At 42.5% G+C, this 22,002-nt stretch overlaps 1 protein-coding gene across 1 annotated transcript in view; it reads right to left on the bottom strand.

The window, feature by feature from the left end:
• Positions 1 to 550: 550 nt before the first annotated feature.
• Positions 551 to 22,002, bottom strand: part of ofcc1 (orofacial cleft 1 candidate 1) — an 84,387-nt gene continuing 62,935 nt past the window's right edge. The window contains exons 12-14 of the mRNA XM_086066270.1: positions 10,971 to 11,171; positions 2,852 to 2,990; positions 551 to 2,666 (exon numbers count right to left, since the gene is read on the bottom strand). Coding sequence (XP_085922396.1) covers positions 2,617 to 2,666; positions 2,852 to 2,990; positions 10,971 to 11,171 — 390 coding nt within the window. The 3' untranslated portion in view covers positions 551 to 2,616. The remainder of the gene's footprint in view (positions 2,667 to 2,851; positions 2,991 to 10,970; positions 11,172 to 22,002) is intronic.

Below are 22,002 nucleotides of genomic sequence, written 5' to 3' on the forward strand. Positions count from 1 at the left end.
ATTACAAATGTATATACAACAACCATAATTTCACCATTTCGATATTTTGGCCTCCAGACACACTCTGGAAAAATCGACGCATATCTGGGGCATTCTGTTCTTTGTTTTTGTGAGATCCCATGTAAATATGTGAGAGGCCTTCTTCTCACACAAGGAAGCGTTTTGACAGATTTGATGAAGGCTGGAGTGGTAAGAGTCAAAACTGTTGGTAAGGTAAGAGAACCTCTCTTTAACCCCCCAAAAATACATGTCTGAAAACAAGAAATCCCGATCTATAAAATTGCTAAGCTGATAATTTTAGGGAAGCATAATATACACAAAACAATATGTTTTAAAGAAACGGGGGGGGGGGGGGGGGTTGGGGGTGATACACAAGTGAGTTACTACAATAATTTGATACATCACACTTTTATTTGATTCAAAATATTCAGAACTATACTGTGTATATTTTCTTTGTATTTTAATGGCTTCAAACACAAGCAAAATAAAAGGTACCACTTATTTATCAGTCATAAAGTTTTTAGAAAGAGTATAGCCACCACTCTGAAATTATTCAAACTAAGTTAGACTTTCTCATGTATTTTTATTTTTATAACAATCTCCTGTCTTGTATAAGTAATCGGTGCCATGCTAAGACTGCTCTTCAATCACGGAAATACATAAAAGATAGCTGGATAGAAGGTCAGATGGGTATTTGTAAAAGAGTGCATAATCAAACAGTAATGAGACAATGCTGGTAGTCTCAATACAGAAAAAACAACAACATCGAAATAGTTTTGACACAGGATGTAAGGAGTGAGGAAGGTGTAGGCCACAAGGAGACAGGCAAGAGCATCTTATCATCTATTGTGTACAACGCAGCATGTCTGCTTAGTGTTAGTTATGAGACTGATTGAATTGGGCGTGGGGATGAGTGGGTGTAGCATCAGCTTTTTTTCCCTTTTTTTTTTAAACTCTGGCTTGTGTCAAAACAGATAAACATGTAAGACACATAACAAAGTTACTCCAATATGTCCATTACTAAAAATACATACATTGATAAATCCAAATTTAAGCTTTTGGATTTTATTGTTCAACATTTACTTTTACTGTTTTTCAATGGCATGTTTCCTTTTTGTTTTTGTGCAAAGAAAGTCCCAAGGAAAATATAAGGTCACCCATCGCAAACAAACTGCACGTTTGTCTTTGAATTTGAATGTGTTATAAAATAAAGCCACTGAAACAGCAGAAGAATGTTAAGATTGCTATAGAGCTGTAACGATAGTGTAAATGTTTAACTCTCAGCATTCACACAGTAATATTATTTACAATAATTACAATTAGCTCCTGAATCCTGATAAGTGTGGTTTCTGAAGAGAAATTACACAGAACGTCAGCGTATCGTAGCATCCCCTTGGTACCATACTTGGTCCACACCACTTTTCGATGCACGCTTCTGTTGTTGAATTTGTGTGTTCATATTATAACTTTGAAGGTTGAAAATTAAAAAGGTACAAAATTTTTCTATTTTAAATATTGCCATGGTCCCAAAAACATATTTATATGTTTTTATGTTTTTTTTTTAATGCTAGAGCATACAGGGGGATTTGATGCAGCCTCTGACCTGAAGAGGTCGTTTAAAGCAATGGTAATTATTACAAAAAACGGCCAGCAGGTGGCAACAGATTATAGGAGATCAACCAGGGCTAATACATTTTTTTTTTTGCTAGGTTGTTTTTATAGCAATAGAACACAATATGCTGTGGGTCTTGCAAAATCAGTCAAAATCTAGTAAACCAGCAGGGAGCGAAGGGGGTTGCTTCAGTGAAAATGGCTGGGAGTGAATGAGTTAACACAAGGTTCAAATATAAGGCCAAAGAAGTGTGTTCACACGAACAAATCCAAAATGGCCCTGATGCGTAATGGCTCTCTATACGGGAGAATCATTAATAGAAATGTCAGGTTATTAAGCCCTGATTTAAGTTTAGCACGACAAATTAGCTATCTATAAAATCTTTAAAGGCTGGCCCTCTATGACATCTGCCCCTTATCCCCATCATATCAGTGTGCCGCGGCTAGAGCACATGCTAATAAGCTCACAACCTTTAATTAAGTAATATGTGTAAGTAGGTGGCCATTATGGCCTGATTTGTGAATCACTTCATTACACTAAGCACCAGACATATATTCAATACACATCAAACTGGCTGGAATATTATCCCATCTAATGGGAAGCCATTATTTACATTTTATCACTAAATTTGAAATTAGCAACTTTTACATCAGCTATCCTTGAGTTGCATTAGCTATGTTTACACCCTCTACTTTGAGTTTAATTTCTATTGCTGTTATCTTAAAGTGTCTGTTGATTGATCATTACATTCCAGACTAATACATGAGAAAACATTGTTTCCAAACAAAGTTCAAGTTAGCGATAATCAATTGGAGCCCTCACCTGAGCTCCATTTAAGATTTAATTTGTTGACCTAATTACTTCATTTCATTAAAACTATTGCATTTTTCCATGTAATACCTCAAGCTTGAGTCAAAATGACAGTTGTTAAAATGACATGCTAACAGTTTGGTGACCAAACCCCTTCACTTCTTGCTTCACTCCCATTGGTTGAGGTCTTGTGCTTAACCAGAGTCACACCTGCTTCCTCCTACTGGCTCAACACGTGGGCACCCTAAGGGAACAGAGCCGCCATTAAAACTGTTCAAATTCAGTTAAGCAAACAGCGGGAAGAAAATGTTTGCGCAAGTGGGAGGCTTGTATGTTTGAGTTAGTGGCATCTCCACCAATATGTACTCGTCATTATGTGTTATCATTTTGTGATAAAACATGCAAGCCAAATTCTGTTACAGCACTCACGTCCAAAAAGCTTATTTCTTTTCCGTAGTTGCTGGGTGATGCCTGAGCCCTCCTGGTCCATCGTCCGAGGCCCTGATCGCTGCCCTGCAAAAGGTGCCATCCTTGTTGCGTTGTCTAAGTCTTCCAGGTCTCCAATCACCTTTAGGAGATCACATGTGCAATAAGTGAACTACTAGTTTGAACCAAGTTACTCCAGGAAAGCCTTGCGTCATTGTAGCAGACACTTAAGAAATACAAATAAAGTCCTGTAGGCTACTACTATTCTGTTGCAGGACTGTGAGCAGTGTTATCCTGTCTAGTCTGCGTCTGTCCTGGGGAATATACTGAAATTAATACTTCACAAAACTTCCTGTAGGGAAGAAGATGGGACTGGCTTTGCTTAAATGTTTAAAGTTTAATCAAATCTTATCATTATTGACCAATATACCTTAACCTGCATCTTTATTTGGATGAGAAAATGGTGGATGATCCATGCAGTATTGTCTAATATGCGACCTGTCTTGCCCCTCGACATTTTTTGGGGAAAGTGATTGAATACATTGAAAACTGTGGTCACAATTGCCTTATGATCTAACAAGGAGGGGCAATTTTTCACATAGGGTCAGATAAATTTGTATTTTTTGCCACCTTCCATCCATCCATCCATTTTTTTAACTGGTTATGCCTCACTAGGGTCGCAAGGGTGCTGGAGCCTATCCCAGCTGGATTCAGGCAGTAGGCGGGGTACACCCCGAACTGGTTGCCAGCCAATCACAGCGCACACAGAGACGAACAAACATTCACACTCACACCTCGGGACAATTTAGAGTGTTCAATTAACCTGCCATGCATGTCTTTTTGGAATGTGGGAGGAAACCGGAGTACCCGGAGAAAACCCACACAGGCACGGGGAGAACATGCAAACACCACCCAGGAAGGCCGAAGCCCGGACTCGATTTTTTCCACCTTGGTAAATAAAATCATTATTTAGAAACTGCATTTTATATACCGTTGGGTTGTCTCAGTGTGAAATTAAAATGAAACCTTTGCGAGTGATAAATATGCAAAAAACAGAAATCAGAAAGGGGCAAATAATTTTTACTAATTATTCCTCAAGGGTCGCAGGGGTGCTGGAGCCTATCCCAGCCAGCTTCGGGCAGTAGGCGGGGTACACCCTGAACTGGTTGCCAGCCAATCCAGGACACACAGAGACGAACAACAAGTCACACTCACAAGCACACTTAGGGACTATTTAGAGTGTTCAATTAACCTGCTGTGCATGTCTTTGGAACTGTGCGAGGAAACCGGAGTACCCGGAGAAAACCCACGTAGGCACGAGGAGAATGTATATATGTATATTTATGTGTGTATTGGTATGTGTCAAATAGTACAAATGATAAAGAAAGGGAGGGTAAACACCTTAGAAAAGCCGATCGGTAATTTTGTGAATCCGTAACATACACATATGTTCCATGTAGAAAAACGTTGCCGGGCACTTTTTTTTTTTTACACTTGCAAATTACAAAGATAGGGCAGCCAAGTTGAAAATTGTGCCGCAGAGAGTTTCTTTATCTAAAACTTGTACTAACTTGCCAGATAATTACATGCGGTGTACTTTGGAGAAGTCCTCCTGCTAAGCAGATATGGCTGCCAGGGAGGCATTAATCTCCTCATGCGACATACAGTATATAGCCAAGGACATTCTCCTCTGTCTTGTCGCCTGAAACACCCCCCCCCCCCCCACACACACACACAAAATGCAGAGCACACACACGCACTTTATGAATCAGATTCATATTTCTGAGGGCTGACAATGACCTCATGGCAAATGAAGTGTGGGTCCTCCAGCACCAAAGCGGCAATCAAACGTGTGGTGGAGTAATTACAAAAAAGAAAGGCAGGAGGGAGAATTGATGTGTTTTGTCAATTATTGTTGCTGCAAGGTGTTTTTCAAAAGGTTAACCTCTTCATATTCTCTGCATGTTAAATTAGGTCAATATTGGTATGGCGAAGACCCAAATGGATCACCAGTTGTGTGGCGGAAGCTCGTTCATGGCATATTTTATGGGTTGTCAGTTATTAATTAGAGAAATTGCACTTATTCCTCATTATCATCTCTTTTTGATGGTTGTGTTATATTATTTGGACAAGTCTATGCTTCATAATTTGTGGGAACAGTTAGGAAAAGTCCCTCTCCTGTCCCCTGTCAAATCAATTGCCACATAAGCACACGGCATATACAGTATAGACAAATCTATGTGAGCAGACATAATCCATGCTCAGATCTACACACAAATATTTGCTCTGGTTAGACAAAACGCTTCTGGATCCCAGAAGATACACAGGACTGGAACTACAACCAAAAGGGGGACAGGTTGGACTGTGAAAATCACCATGGAATATCCCTCCTGTCAACTGTTTAAAAAAATTCCACCAGCATCACAAACAGACATCACAAGCATCTTATTGAAAGTGTCCTGTCCGAGACACCCTGCGGATTGTAGCCATCTAGAGGGACAACAGACACATCATACGTCAACTGCGGGAGAAATACGGCAAACAATATTGGTCGCTCAACCTTGCCTTCATCGACCTCACCAAGGCATTTAGTGTACCATCCCCTGCTGTGACAGATCAGAAAAACAAAGTGCACCAAGAGGTTTGTCAACATTGCCCTAATTTTTAACGACATGTCCGCCTCAGTTCTCAACAATGGCAAAAAGACCAAAGCCTTTAAAGTTCACTTTAGCCGAAAACAGCCGTGTCCTTGCAGGCCCACTCTTAACACGCTTCATCTTCGTAGCTTTTACCCACCTCATGATAGAAGACAAGATTCCACTAGGGATCGATATTAGGGCCAAGACCAACACCTCATTCTTGGACTTCCAGTACACTGATGAACAGTGCTTCATGATACACAGGAGAAGGCAACAGATTCTGGGAGGATTTGATGATGCTTACAACAAGCTTGGCCTCCATGTCAACCTGAAGAAAACACAGGTCCTGCATGAGCCACCACTCCATGCCTCAAGTATCGCACCACTGAACACTTCACTAAAAAGACAACATCTCAAGAAATAACTTCACGTGTATGTACTGGAACAGCAAAAAGTCCTAGGTAAGGGATCAGAAAAAGTTTGCCCCAGAAACCTCTGTGAAGATTGGAAGAAGTTTTTCCTGGATGTGAGTCACTAGGAACGATAGGTAGAAAATACCATAATTTACTATATGTCATATGTCGATATGACGTTGCATCTGTCCTTTGTTCATCCATTAAAGTCTGGTTTGGTGCTGCTACAAAGGACAAAATCTGACTGCAATAGTTCTACTGCAGAGAAGATCATCAGTACCCCCCTACGCAGCCTTGTGGTCTTGCATCCTGCGAGAACTAAGTGAAAGGCAAGTAAAAGTCTCATGGCCTCATCCAGCTTTTTCTCACACATAGGCACTATCGACCTATACACACCAAGATCAGCAAACATTCCAATTGATTATTTGCTCTTGTTGCCGTCTGTTTTGAATGATGTGTGGTGGTCCCCATTTTTTATGGTCGAACTGCAGGGGATCACACTCCTTGATCTGGTTTTCATTCTGGCTGAGGAACAGTGGATCAGCAGGATAACCTCAGCAAGGTTCTGGAGAGTGCATGTAAGTTTACTCAACCAGACTACATGTGCTTTGTGGACTTGGGGAAGGTATCTGACCATGTCTCTTGGGGTATTCTGAGGGAGGGTTGATCTGGGAGACTGCACCCCCTTATATGGGCTGTAGGGTCCAGTACAATTAGTGTCATAGTATAGTCCGCTTTGCCAACAATTTGTCACATTCGCTTCCAGTGCGTTTTAGACTTTGTCAAGGCTACCCTGGTCAATGATTCTGTTAAAAAAACATGTATGGAGAGAAATTCTAGGTACATTCATGCCATTGAAGGCGTCCAAAGTGGTGGCCTCAGTATTACATTGCTGCATTTTTTAGATGATGAAGTTCTGTTGCATTCTTCAAGCCGCAATGTTTAACTCTCGCTGCAGCAGTTCACAGCCAAATGTGAAGGGTTGGCAGTACTTCCAAATTGAAGGCCATTCAGAAAAGGGTGGACTGGTTGAGATCTTGATCCCAGGTGGAGGAATTCAAGTCTCTTGTGGTCTTCTTCAAAAGTGTTGGAAGAGTAGGGCAGGAGATTGACAGGCGGACTGGTGTAGTGTCTGTAGTGATGCAGACAGCATTTTTCTGTTGTGGTGAAGTAGGGGCTGGGGCTAAATGCAAAGCTCTCAATTTACTGGTCAATATAAGCTTCCACCCACACTATAGTCACAAGTTGTGAGGAGCAAGATCACAGATAAAAGAGGCAGAAATAAGAGTCCTACGCAGAGTGACCAGGATAGGGTGAGCATCTCGGTCATCTGGGAGGGCAGAGTCACATCTTCTTTGCATTGAAAGGATTCAGATGAGGTGGTTTGGGTATCTTGTTAGGGTGCCCCGGTGAGGTACTCTGGGCATGTTCCTCCAGCAGGAGGCCACGGGGAAATCCGAGGTCAGGCAGGAGAGACTCTATCTTTTGGTTTGTCTGGGAATGCCCCGAGGTACTCCCAGAAGAACTGGATAAAGTGGCTGTGGAGAGGAAAGTTTGGTCTCCCCTGCTTAGGCTGCAGCGGAAGAAAATGGATGGATGAATGGTAAGCAAGTTTCCCAGTGCTCTTAAATGCAGCATTTATTGGGCAAGTATCCTGATACTTTTGTCTGTAGTCTTGGTTGACATATGTACAAATTCAGACTGAAGCACAATGCATAATGCAACAAAGCAATTGCAGTATAAAACAGCAGAAGGTGTACAGTGTGTATAAACTGCATACCCGCTCCAAAAGTGTTTCAGCACATCACCCAGAAAAAAACACAAGAAAAAAAAACATTGCTGAATTGCAAGGGAAAGTGTTTTTTTTAAATTTTATTTATCCTTGCTGGTGGAGATAGTCTTCATCAGCATTTTTTTTTTTTGGGCACCATAAATAATTTGCGGGGAGAGGTAATAGTCAAGCTGGCGGAGCCTTAGTTGTGCATCTTTAATGGGAGTTTTACAGAAGCAGAGCCAGTTTTTGCATATGCTGCCGCCTTCCATATGGAGCGAGGAGACAAAAAACGAGAGCACAGTTGTCCGTCGACACTTAAGTACTAGCCCGCAAGGAAAAGAGCGACACGGGGGGACATAAACCCACTGTGGTTTTAGGAGGAAAGATAATGACTTTGCCTGCATTAATTTCTTCATCAGCCATCTTGTTTCTGCAGACAGAGCGCTTATGAGGCCTTCACTGAAGGTTCTCCGTTATATGGATGCAGTTCCTTGCGTCATTTTGGCCCTAACTGTTGTTGTCATCAGTGTTTTTTTGTAAGCTGACATCTGTGGAACATCTGTTTTATAGGTAATGAGTGTTTGCAAAGCTACACCTCACTTTACCTTCAATGTCTTTTTTTGTTTTGCTGCACGCAAGCACACGGAGGACAGTGTTTTGTATTGTTGTGATTCCGCTCCACAATTCCACCAGCATGGTCAATATCACAGACAAACCACCCTGGGCCATATGCAGAGTGAGACCATATGAAGGATCATTAATATTAACTTTCTTCCTCATTATTCTGACATTTTAGTACACATTTTCCATTTCATTCATACCAAATATTATTATTTCAACACAGGGAGAAAACACTTCAATCAACATACAGTAACTGGTTGAATAATAACTGTATAAACAATAGAAATATCTAGTTTTGCACGACTGCTTCTCATTTTCTCACATTTCAGCAAACAGGACACACCTGACTGTTGGGTCCCTTCCAAACAGTGTCTAACAATGTCTATAGCTCAGGGCCATTCTTCCGGGACTTTAATTGTTGAGGTGTTCGTTTAGACAAATTTAGGCTGTAAATGTGTGAGTAATATGCAAAGCCGCTAGCCCCCGGAGCTGTGGTCATGTTAGTCTAAGGGAGGAGCTACTCCTCCGGGGTATTGGCGTTCAGGACACTGCCTATGAAAACAGAGCACTTTAAAGGAAATGAACCATCCGTCAATATTGCCTCAGTAAATGGAAGCAGCCTTCTTACGGAGCACAATTACACTTGGTAACTAGCTGGGAAGAGAGTGGAGTCACAGTATTACATATTTAAATCAGGTTAAATATTTGTATCACTGTCGATCTCGGAGGGCAGGTTTGACCAAAGATTTTACAACTGAAAGAAGTTCATTTTATTTGGTAATCAACTGAGTAAAAATTATGTCATTGGTCATCAAGCAGTCATGTGATTTTGAGGAAAATGGCATTTTGGTGGTAAGATGCCTGTTGTCTTTTGTATCATAAACAGAGGCGGGCTTTTCATCACTATTGATGGACTGTCTGTCAGTCCGTCTCTGACGGATAACCATTTTTTCTGACGGATAACAAATGGTGAAAAAGTTTAAAAATAAATTTAAAAAAAGACGGACTAATCAGTGTAATTGTCAGCACGTCGCTAACGGATGCCCATTTTGTTGATGATTGACGGACAGTACTGACCTACACTGTTGATTCGAAAATAGTGGTGATGAAGTGATGATCAAAACGTGGTTAAAAGGAAACGACAATGATTGCAGTTCGGTTCTGGTTTTGGAACCATCGGTATATCCCATAATCAAGATGTTTTCAGTTTTGTTTTCTATTCTCTTATCTATTCAGTTTGTATTGCTATTTATCTCTAAGGAGCTATCACTGCACATCTGGAGGCCAATTGTACACAGCGCCCTGTTGCGTGTGTATCTTAATGCCAGAATATAAAGCGGCAATAAAAAAAAATCTACGCAAGTGTGCTTCTGAGTGCTAGGAATGCCCTTTGGTGATTCCTGGATGCTCGCATATACATAAAAACAGTCCATATAGTCAGGGGAGGATTAGTTTGGAATATGCATAAGAGGTCGGAGCTTGAAGGCGCAGAGGGGATAAAGTCGCACTCTCTCGCCGACGCCATTCTTTTGATTCTGTAGGTGCCCGCAACCAGCGGATGCAATGCCATCAGCATCTCTTGTGGTGAGGTTGCAAAGAACAGACAGAAGCACCCAAGGGACGCTTACATCCTTCACTTAACGTGGCCTTTATGAAACTCTTCTCCATTTAAAAAACAGAAGTTATGAAGTGATGTGCTTTGTGTGGATATTTTGCCCAGATGTCTGATCTAGGTCTGCAGGCTATCCAGAGAGAGAACCATGTTGCATGTTTACACTTCCCATCAGTCAAATAATGACAGAAGACTATTAGGACGCAGCAGACCCTCCAAGCTAATTGTTAGCGTCTATGTATATACCCCACCTCCTTCCTTCTCCCCTAATTTCTCTGACAGTCAAACTTCCAAATATTAATATAGTGGAGATGATGCAGGTTGCTCTCAGGGGGACTGACAGGAATGATTGAGGAAAGGAATAAATCCAGCACTTGTCACGTAGCACTAATGAAGCAATGTTTCACATCGCAACGTCTTGTCAAAAGTCGGATGAAAGAGTTGGCAATGTAATTAAATTCCCAACTGCTTCTCTCTGTTGATTCAGTAAGGCAGGCTGACACTGTTGCCAAGCCGTGGTCTCAATGCAGTGTTATCAGGCAATTGGTATTTGGTAAGCAGTGACTACAACAGATCTTTTGAATGAAGTTATGATTTGTTTCTGGGGGCAAATCCTTTCTCTTCTATTTGAGAAGGAAACACCATTTTACATTTGTTTTTGCCCAAGGAAAGCCTTTTGATTCTAGTTCTGCAGGTTAGTACTGTAGTTATTTGCCCTTTTGCACCACACAGCTGTACTGTTGTCTGTGGATTGGACTTAATATTGTAAATGCTGCTCCCTCAACATAGAAAGAGAGGGTAGGGAGAGGATGAAAAGAGGGAGTGGTTGGGAATGCACATCCCACCCATCTTTCCACCCTCTGTCTCTACCTTTATCCTGTTCCTTTTCGCTTAACAAACAACAATGACAGGGCACAACATTAGGTACACTTGCCCAAATCGTTACAATCAATTATTTTCTGAGGACAAAACATTCATATTTTTACATTTTTTGACACAGATCATTTTTGATTTTGCAGCTGTTTCCAGTGTAGCCAGAAAGTGTGACTCCTGAATGCCGTACCTCAATGATGGCCCCATCTGGTTGTCGGATGAAATGTCTGTATCTTTGCTTGAGCCCGCTTACGTAGAGCGTGTAGATGGCCACGTGGGTGCTGGTCTTACCCTGTGCTCGAGGAGAGGGCTCCCTATGTGGGTCATCTAGGGGAATTGAAGAACCAGCCAATGGTTTCGCCGCTGTCCAGATGTAGTCATAGACTACCACCTGCCACACACACAATGAAGAAAAAAATCTTGCAAATTTTTATCTATGCGATATATTATTTATCTCTGTATATTAGTATGAATTAAGATGCAAGAAAAACAAACAAGAAACCTGTACCCTGTGAAAGTGTCAATCAAAGCAGATAATTAGAAAAAGTTAGCAGTTTTGATCAAACAAATAAAAAATAAATACAATGTTCAAAAACGTTTTAACATACGGCATCAAACAAACACTGCTAGGTGCTTACAAGATTATGCTAATTGTTACTAGTACTTGAATCCTATGGGGCCCAATCAGTGGCAGGTTGTATACATGATCATACATAGTTATACTTAACCCTGAGCCTGTTCACTGTGTGTGAGTGTGTGTGTGTATATTTGGGGCTTGCACACCTGTAATTATCTGCCCTTCTCTATTAGGGTGAGACACAGGCAGCAAGCAGAGCGTGTAAACATGTTATATAGGTCATGTAACGCAAAGTCATCCATGTGTGAAAATCATGGAAGCTCTCTCTGAAAGTGTGTGCTTGTAAAAGCTCCAATGTGTCCTGAATGCACACTTTTGCTGGATTTTACACAGTGTCAGCTACTAAGGTAATGTAAACAACATGCACTCTTCTTTTGTTGATCTTTTGTTTCAGATTAATCCAATGTGAAAGAAATAAAAAGCAGGAAAACCGACTCATTAGAATTCTGCGTAAAATGGATAAAATTGCCAAAGGACAAAAAACAATTGGTGTCACAAAGAATAACTTTTTCAATAGTAAAATTCAAGGTGACCCCATAATTGTTGGCGTAGTTATAACTTGTCTAAAAACACAGAAAGTGTTGGAGGAAAAATAACTACTCATTCAACGTGCTGTGAGTGTCAGGGTCAAGCTGAAGGAGAGGTTTAATTTAGTGGTGTATCGATGTCAGCCGGCATCTCTAAACACTTAGCCAAATACAACTCAAGGCACTTTACAGAGAAAACAGTGAGGCCTATTACCTCACTTGTAATTAGAGACACTGCATAAGCTGCAAAGCAGGCAGTCTCTCCATTAGAAAGGGTGTCATTGTCAAAATTGCATGTGTGTGTGTGTGTGGGGGGGGGGGGGGGGTTCTTGTCATTTTATCATTGTGTGGCTCAGCCCCTGATTCTGAAAAGTATTGAATGCATATTGAAGTATAAGTATTGAACGGTTTATACAAGTAAAATGCTTGGATGACATTATTTCACTGTGTGTGTGTGCGTGTGTGTGTGTGCGTGTGAGTATGTGCAAATACCCAAACGTTGCAGGCCTCGCCAGCCATCGCCGTCTATTTGGTTAGTATTTATCCTAATTCTGTGTTATTACCCTCACCAAATACCTTACTTGTTTTCATTAGCCTATGTCTTTCCATTTAAGTTGTATTTAATTGTACACAACTTTCTTGGGTATGTTTTTCATATAAGTCCCTATCATATTCCATGATTTTTTAATATTTTAACCACACAGAATATAATATGTGTATTCACAACAATAATTAGGGATGTTTTCGCAGCTATTCCCGGATCAAAATTAGTCAAGGGATTTATTCTGACCCTGTATTAGGTTCCTTTATGTAAAAAATGATTTTTAACTTCTCTTACTGGTCTCAAGAATTTAAACAGGGAGAATGTCAAACCCAAAAATGTATTTACAAAAATACGTTGAATGCACCCCCACTAAACATGGCTTTCTGATCAATATTGTGCTTGGGGAATATGAATAAAGCAGTGGCGCCTCCAGTAAGTTTTCATAGGGATGGCCAGATGGGGAATCTTAAAATCTCAGGGTGGCACAACAAAACTAAAAGCCATCATTTCAAGATATCATTATAGTGTTGTAGTTAACTGGCCAGTAGAAATACTTAAATGCCTACTAATGTACTTTGGTTACTAATGATCTAATGTGCAAAGAGTAATAACAGTATAGTTAAAAACGTTTGTTCCACTGGCCATGTACATTTATAGGGTAGGCCAGTAAATTTGGTGGTGTCACCATTGATGTTTTTTTTGTCATCTCAGGGGATGGCCATTTTGCAATTTGCTGTCCTGAAAATTACATTGGAGTTGCTCAGTGCTCAGGTAACAACCAATCATGGCTCAGCCTGTGTGTGTCACATGATCAAACTCAGGAAACCGTAAACCGTGATTGGTTGTAACCTGGGCCCTGAGCAACTGTGGTTTCTTTTAAGTTGACAGCAAGTGGCAAAATGGCTGCCCCTGAGATGGATCAAAACAGGTGGATTGTGTGGTTTACTTCATATTCCACAAATAAAAACAATATTAATCACAATGCCGTGTTTAGACTAGTGTGGCTGCATAAAGTATATTACTGTAAAGAACTTTTTGGGTTAACTTCCCCTTTAACACAAACCTCCCAAAAAAGAGCCTCATTAAAAAAAAAACTAAAAAATACTATGACATTTAGACATTAACTTTTGAACAATGACTAATTTTCAGTCATATTTCAACCATTGTGTCATTATTAGAGTTGTCAAACGATTATTGTTTTATCAGATTAATCACATTTTATAATTTTGATTAATCTCGATTAATCATTTAACAAAAAAAGGCTTTTTAATCAACATTTTCCTGCCAAATTAGAAGAGCACCAGGTTATGTGTTCATTCTTTTGACATTTAATGTCATAAGGACGTCTTCAACATTATTTGATCCACTGCTCACGCTTATCCTCCTCTTTTTCTGATCAGTTAATTACTTGCATAATTTAAAATGAAAAAAAAAGACCCCAATATTTTGACGTGAACAAATATTGTAAATGTGATACGCAAACATTTATTAAATGCTTTACTTTAATGAATGTAATTATTTTCTTGCTGCCTTAAACGTAGCCATCCGCTGTCACGCTAAAGGCTAATTAATCTATGGTCAAAATTAATTGTGCGATTAATCTGCATTAATTCATGATTAATGCGATAATTTTTTGGGATGAATTAATCAGTTAACGCTTTAATTTTGACAGCACTAGTCAAGATACACTAGGAACACTGGAGATGTCTCAGTTGACTGATCGTGGCCTCAGTCAAAAGCACAACCAATTAAATATAAAATAAATGTTAGTCCTGTCGCACGTTTTTGCTAGTCAACGATTTGAACACCAACAGTTTTATGATTAGCGCTGGCATGGTGGAAGTCACTTTGGTTAACCACACCTGCTTGGAAGTCTCCCTGTGCTGGTAATGATTCCACTTTGAATGAAAATATTTTTTTATTTTCCTGTTCACCATGCTAAGGCCCTATGTGAATTAGCATGTGAAATTCAGTTGACAAGGCCAAACAAAAGCTTTGAAAGGTGTTTGTATGTTGGGTTTGGGTGATGCCATTTCATGCAATGCACCATGGCTCTCAGAGTATATCACGGCTGAGACAAAACAACTGGAAAGAGCATTAGAGGCTCCACACTACTAGTGTTCTGTTCTGGATTTGTTCCATCATTGTGCTAGCCTGGCTTCTTGCTTTCTAACAAGAGTTTGAGTGCTCTTTCCACTCCGCCATTGTTCCATTTGATAGCACTAAGTGACTGATTTAGGTTCAATGCCTGCATGGAGCAGACAGGCCAGCTGTGGTTTAAGCAGATAGCATTCAAGTGAGCTAACCCAATTCAAAGCCAATCAAGCTGGGATTTATTGTCAGTGTCTGTATTTAGAAATCTGATAGAGTCTGCATCAGTCCCTTGACTGGCATCATGAGAGACAGACCTTATTTTGGCTGAGGACTATAAATGGCAAACCATGTTTTCCAGCAGGGACATAAATTTCAGAATTTGTAGAAATGACGGCAAATGGAGAACGGGCAATGGGGGACAGGGGCACAGGAAGTGTGGATGGCACAGCTGCAGAAATGGTTCACAAAAGACAGTCAGCCTGTCTTTCTCCGGCTAAATGTGATTTTCTACTAACCAAATTATAGCTCATCTGAATACATACAAAAAGTACAGTCGCAAATGATGATTAGTTTTTTCCAATCATTTTCATTCAAGTGTCTGTCAATGTAAAGCCTATTCAGATATAAATTTTAAAGCCATGTCATAAAAAAATTGTATAATACCAAATATGGACATTTTTTGTGCCCTCATCATGCCTGACAACGACTTGCGATTTTGGCAGAAATTGTCCAATGATAATCAAAACACAATGTCAAAATGGGACCATAACGCATTGGCATTAGGAGTGACTATAAATAATAGCATGATAAGGGTAATGTTATTCTCAATTAAAATCATTAAAATGGGAATTAAAAAATAGTAAAGCACATATGCATTCTCAATATTTCTTTTAATTAGAACATTGTAACAGAAGGCAGCACATTTTGGTGCATTGTCATTGTAAAGATAAATCCATCCATCCATCCATCTTCTACCGCTTTTCCGAGGTCGGGTCGCGGGCGCAGCAGCTATAGCAGGGAAGCCCAGACTTCCCTCTCCTAGCCCACTTCAACCAGTTCCTCCAACGGGATCCCTAGGCGTTCCCAGGCCAGCCGAGAGACATAGTCTCTCCAGCGTGTCCTGGGTCGTCCTCGGGGCCTCGCGCCGGTGGGACATGTCCGGAACACTTCTCCAGGAGGCATCCAAACCAGATGCCCGAGCCACCTCAACTGGCTCCTCTCAACATGGAGGAGCAGCGGCTCTACTCCCGGATGAACGAGCTTCTCGCCCTATCTCTAAGGGAGAGCCCGGACACCCTGCGGAGGAAACTCATTTCGGCCGCTTGTATCTGGTTTCGTGACCATAGGTGAGGGTAGGAATGTAGTTCGACCGGTAAATTAAGAGCTTTGCCTTTTGACTCAGTTCCTTCTTCACCACAACGGACTGATACAGAGTCCGTATCACTGTAGACGCTGCCTCGATCCGCCTGTCGATCTCCCGCTCCAACCTACCCTCACTCGTAAACAAGACCCCAAGATACTTGAACTCCTCCACTTGGGGCAGGATCTCATCCCCCGACCTGGAGAAGGCACGCCACCCTTTTCCGACTGAGGACCGTGGTCTCGGATTTAGAGGTGCTGGCCTGCATCCCAACCGCTTCACACTCGGCTGTGGACAGCTCCAGTGAGAGTTGGAGATCACAGCATGATGAAGTCAACAGCACCACATAATCTGCAAAAAGCAGAAATGCAATGCTGAGGCCACCAAACTGGACCCCCTCAACGCCTCGGCTGCGCCTAGAAATTCTGTCCATAAAGTTATGAACAGAATTGGTGATGAAGGGCAGGCCTGGCGGAGTTCAAATGGAAACGAATCTGACTTAGACCAAACTCTGACACCGGTCGTACAGGGACCGAACAGCCCGCACTCCCGAAGTACCCCCACAGGACTCCCCGAGGGACACGGTCGAACGCTTTCTCTAAATCTACAAAACACATGTAGACAGGTGCCACACTGCTCCTCCTGAATCTTCCCGACGGACCCTCCTCTCTAGCACCCCTGTATAGATCTTACCAGGGAGGCTGAGGAGTGTGATCCCTTTTTTAAAAAGGGGGACCATCACCCCGGTCTGCCAATCTGGAGGCACTGCCCCCGTGTCCACGCGATGTTGTAGAGGTGTGTCAACCTTCTCAGAAGGAAGACCTGCTCTTGCACAAACCACGATACCTTTTGGTTTGTACTTCTGTCCCGCTTGGCTTTAATTTACAGTGAGGGAAATAATTAGAATCTCACTTTTGCGACGAGTGGAGTGAAAATGTAAACAATGCCTCCCTGCGGGCGGGTGCTTCATCACTTTGACAGGTGCATTTGAATTTGCCTGGGTGGTGGACAGCCTTGGTTATTTATGTATCATTCACGCATGGAAGGCGAGGCTGAGGATGGGACCATAGCATTGTGATGAAGGCCAATGTGAAGATAGGAGCTCTCTGGAAGTGTTGATTTGGAAATGGGGAGACTTGAAAGAACTGTTTCCACCAAGCATCAGTTTGACACTAAAGTCTCTACTGTTAAAAGTTTTAATAGTAGCAAAATAGCTCTACTGTGGTACCTTGACATCTAAATTCCCTTTTTTTTTTTTACTTTTCTTGGAGTTTGATCTGGATTTTGGAATGTGCTTGAAGCCAACCTTTTCTTGTTTTTTGTTTTTTCCCATTTTCCATCCCAATAGCGTGCTGCACAATACACGTCACCACACTTAATGAATATTCTGACGCTAGGGGGGTCAAACTCAGCAGGTCAGTCATGCATATAAACAGTCTACGAGCGAGATGTCTACTGAGCTAAACCTACTAATGGGCTCTTTGCACAAATCCACTACTTCCTGAACTCCATACCACTCCTTCATTTCCTGTCTTTCATGATTGGACAAACTGATTAATTCAGGTGTACCTGGCCATTGTCGTCGTAGTTACTGAATTCAGGGACACCTGGATTAATCAGTTCGTCCAATCATGAAAGACAGGAAATGAAGCAGTGGTACTGAGTTCAGGATGTAGTCAAATTGTGCAAAGAGCCCATTCTGTCCAAGAATGATGTCCCTGGTGCCAAATTCACTGGTATAGACGTTAAAAAACATACTAATGTTCAATTGAAGAGATGGCTTAAGCGTAAAGGGCTGAAAAAGACGGGAAAAAGAGCCAGCCTGATCCAGAAGTAAAGTGTTTGTTTTGGGTGGGTTTCAAAACATTGTTCTACGCAACTGACAGTGACATTCTCCAGTTTCAACAAGCTATCCTTTACCACCATACGCCCTGGCTGTCATATCTGGTTGTCTTACGTCTTTGACAGTTGTTGGGGTACATTTTTATTGCTTTTAGCGATCGCAATTTCTATTCTGGCACAACCAACAACACTCGCTATATTAACAAACCTCAATTATTTCAGTTATTGTATCCTTCCCGTTTACTAAGGCTGTTTCCTTACTTCAGAAAATGCCCTAACAGATAACTTTTCATACATCTCACAGAATGCTACAATTTATATAAAAGGCAAACATGAATGAATAAATAAATAAATAAATCGGACAGTAAGCAAGACAGGTCTGAACGACAATGGCAAAGCCATTTTAGCATTTTTCCTCATCATTCATTATTGTCGTCCGGTAGTCTGGGTAGGGCCAAACGCCAAACAAAAAAAAGAAAATCTATTATTTCTTCGGGACAGGTGGTAGCCGACAAGGTATCATGATTGTCATCTGTATGAGCATGACCTCCAACAAAATGTTTACTACATATGAAGGTGAAAGGCTTCACTTCGCTGGCGTTAAACTGGTCTTTTGGATGTCCACACAAGTTGTCCTCCGTTCACATTTATCCCTCTTGAGTTTTTGGCTTCAGGAAACAAAAAAAACAAAAAAACATCCTTCATTTGTGGACGGTCGTGGTGTTTGGAGTCGTTTTTGCAAGTTTCGTAGCAGCAGTGTTTACTCGGCATGTTTTTTCTGAGATAAATGAGAAGAAAAACTATCAGTATGAGCATGTGTCATTTGGAGTGCGCTTCTATGTTGACCTCCTTCTGGTTCACGCAGCTAACGTCATGCGGCTTTGCGGTCTAAAAAAAGCACTCGTGTGGCACCCTATTGTGTCGTACACTCACTAACACAACACAACCATGTACGCGGGGACGAGCAAAGAAAATGTGTTCTTTCAGAAAGAAGTATGTATCAACCTCAACCTCTATCAACCCTCCACTAGCTCAGTACCCAAGAAGTTCTCAGTTTCAAAAAAGTTATTATCACTGACTTAAAGCAGTGTATGTGTTTTGCCTATTCCTTTGACTTGGGGGTGTTTCGATCTTTGTTTTTGTTTTGTTTTTAAATCAGCTTCCTGTGCTTGTTTAATTTCCATTTCTTGTTAAGACTATCAGTCAATAGTTGCTTGGTGCATCGGTTAAATTAATTGAAAGCGTTGAATACGTTTCCGGTGCTAATGCTAACATATAATATAATAAATAAATACATTTTCTGTAAAAATAAGTAATTGAATCACTGTGCCAGAACTTGTGGTTACCACATCAGCGTCACAGTCGGGAGATTCTGGTTTTAAATCTTTTTTTTTTTTTTTTTTTTTCTTAAGAGCTCAGTATTGTTCATTCGGAAATGTCATCATCATTGCTCTTTTTTTTTTTTTTTTTTTTTTTTTTAAATATATATATATATATATATATATACACATATATACATACATATATACATATATACATACATACATACATACATTTTTATTTTTTTTTGTGTGTGTGGGTGAGTATGTGTGTGTGCGTGCGTGCGTGCGTGCGTGCGTGTGTTTGTTAGCTCACCAGAAAACCTATTAGAAAAAAAATCTCATACCGTTCACCTAAATCGAACACCAGGAGACCCGAGGGGACCGAAGAAAACCAAGGAAGGTGAAATCCAGCACCGACCAGACACCCCCCACCAGAACTCCTCCCCAGCCCAAGAAACATCCAGACCCCAACAAATCCAAAAAACATAAAATCAGGGAGGCCTCAAGAGACCAACGGAGAGACCGAGAAAAGGAAGGAAGGACAGACGAAGCCGCGTGAGATCCGAGACACCAGCCTCCACCGATTCAATAACCTGAGGAGGAAACAGATTGTGTCTGAGTTTCGGTAGATGCTGGTGTGGTGGATCTGGCATGCATGAAAATCTCCACCAAAGAGGGGAGCCGTCGACCCCCGCCGGAACAGAGCAAGCGCAACACCTCACCCACACAACACCCAGGCCGCGGCAGCGCCAAAGGACGACCCCCGGGCCCCACCAGGGCCACCGGCCGGAGAGCAAACCCAGGAGCAGGAGCGCCCCCCGCCCCAACACGGCCCGCGCCCCCGGCCCAACGCAGCAGGACGGGGCACTGCAGGCCCACCAGGCACCCCACCGGCCCCCAACCCCCGCCCCCCCCCCACAACCCCCCGCCCCCCATCCACCCCCGCCACCCACCCCAACCCAGCCCCAGCCGCCCCCATGCCCCCAATCCCCCAGACACCCCCCACCCCCAGCACCCCCCCACCCCGCAACCCCCACCACCGCCCCCCCCCCCCAACAAAGCCGCCCCCCCCCGACCCCACCCCGACCAACCGGCAGCCCCCCAACCCCCGACCCCCAGCCCCCGGGGACCACCCGCACCCAGGCACCGGCGCCGAAGAGGGGCCGGACAGCGGAGCGGAGAGGGCAGCCGCGCCCACCCCACCCCCCCGCCGTGTGGAAGGACGGAACACCGGGGGCAGAAGGGGGAGATGGGGGCACCGGAGGGCGGCCGACACCCCCGAACCCCAGGCCCAGCGGGGGAAGGCCCCGGTCGTCACCCCAGCGTTCTTTGTGAAAATTAACCCCTGTTACTGAGTCCGCCAGCTCGCGGACTGGCGAACTCTACCCCTAAACCGTGAATGTGACCCCACCCAGTGTATATACAAGTGTGTGTGTGTGGTGCATTAAAATTAGGAGCAGGTGAACCGGAGCCGATGGAAATGATATTCCCATGCTCCGATCCACCCGCCACCCAAGCATGTTGCTGAGTGTATGTGGTGCATTAAAAAAAATAGATAGGGCGGGGGTTTTTAAATCTTAGCTACAGCCTCGCTCTCTGGAAGTTGCATGTTCTGCCTGTGCTTGTGTCGGTTTTCTCCAAGTACTCTGGCTTCCTCCCACATTACAAAAAAATGCAGTTTACATGAATTGAAGAATCAGTTGGTATGAATGTGAGTGTGTCTACATATGTCCTGTGATTTATTGTTGATTAGTTTAGAGCATAGGTTTCAAACTAAAAAGTCTCCAAGTTCCCACTTCACGCCGCAGATGTCCTTCTGCCATGTTGGAAACTAGTGTGCGACTAGCATGCTACATTCCACAAGGGAATGAGCAGAATTGTTTTTATTGGCCATGATTGAAGTTGGCTGTAACCACTCCCACAGTGTTGCAGACCTCCTTACCATATCCACCTTGCAAAGATGTATGCCTGTCACAAATATAGAGCCCTGTAGTTTGGATTGAAGCCTATATATCTTCGTCGTGTAAATTTCCTTACACACCTCGTGTAGATACATTATGTGTGGAATTTTTCAGCTAGCTGCTTTGATGTAATAATTAATTGGTGTAAATGATGCTTTGATGTAATAATCAATTGGATAATCAATTCTAAAAAGCAACAAGTGAACGTCAAGTGTTGGCGAAGAGATAAACATGGTTGCTTCTTTTGTCCACAAATCTTGATTCTCACGCACACGCACACGCACACGCACACCCCCACACACACGCACCCCCCCCCCCCACACACACACACATACATACACAGAAACAGCATCGCTCATCTACATGCTAACACACACACACACACACTTGCTCGTGAACAAAGCCTCACACGGCGAGCATGCGTACGTCTCCAGTGCCTGCGGGCCAGGCAGCAAAGATGAGGGGGAGGAAGGGATTCGGGAGAAATGGGGAGAAGGGTGAGGGTGAGGAGTATGCACTGTGCAGAGGCTATCTAAGCTAGAAAGGGTCAGCACCCCTCCCCTGCCATGCCCCAATACTGCCGCCACCATGGAACTGACCCTGAGTTTAAGCCTTGGACTGGCTTGATTCCGCTTAGACATGACTGTGTGGAAGTACACATGAGCACATGTCAACACAGATGAATTGGGCTCATTCACAATTTTGACATAGCAAGTGCACACTGTATTATAACACACATAAATAAGGCTCATATGTCAAGGTTCATACTGCACAAATGCCCATCCACAAATAAACTAATGCACACACAAACACATAGAGCTTCTTGAAGTACACACATGCAAGACCACGGAGGGCTCCAATACACAGTAAGTGGCTGAGAACATGTATAAGCACAAACCATAAACACACAATCAACATACATGCATGGATAAGCC

This window comes from Leptonotus elevatus, chromosome 21 (genome assembly GCF_054856555.1).
Source record: "Leptonotus elevatus isolate MCC_2025b chromosome 21, RoL_Lele_1.0, whole genome shotgun sequence".
Lineage (NCBI taxonomy): Eukaryota > Metazoa > Chordata > Actinopteri > Syngnathiformes > Syngnathidae > Leptonotus > Leptonotus elevatus.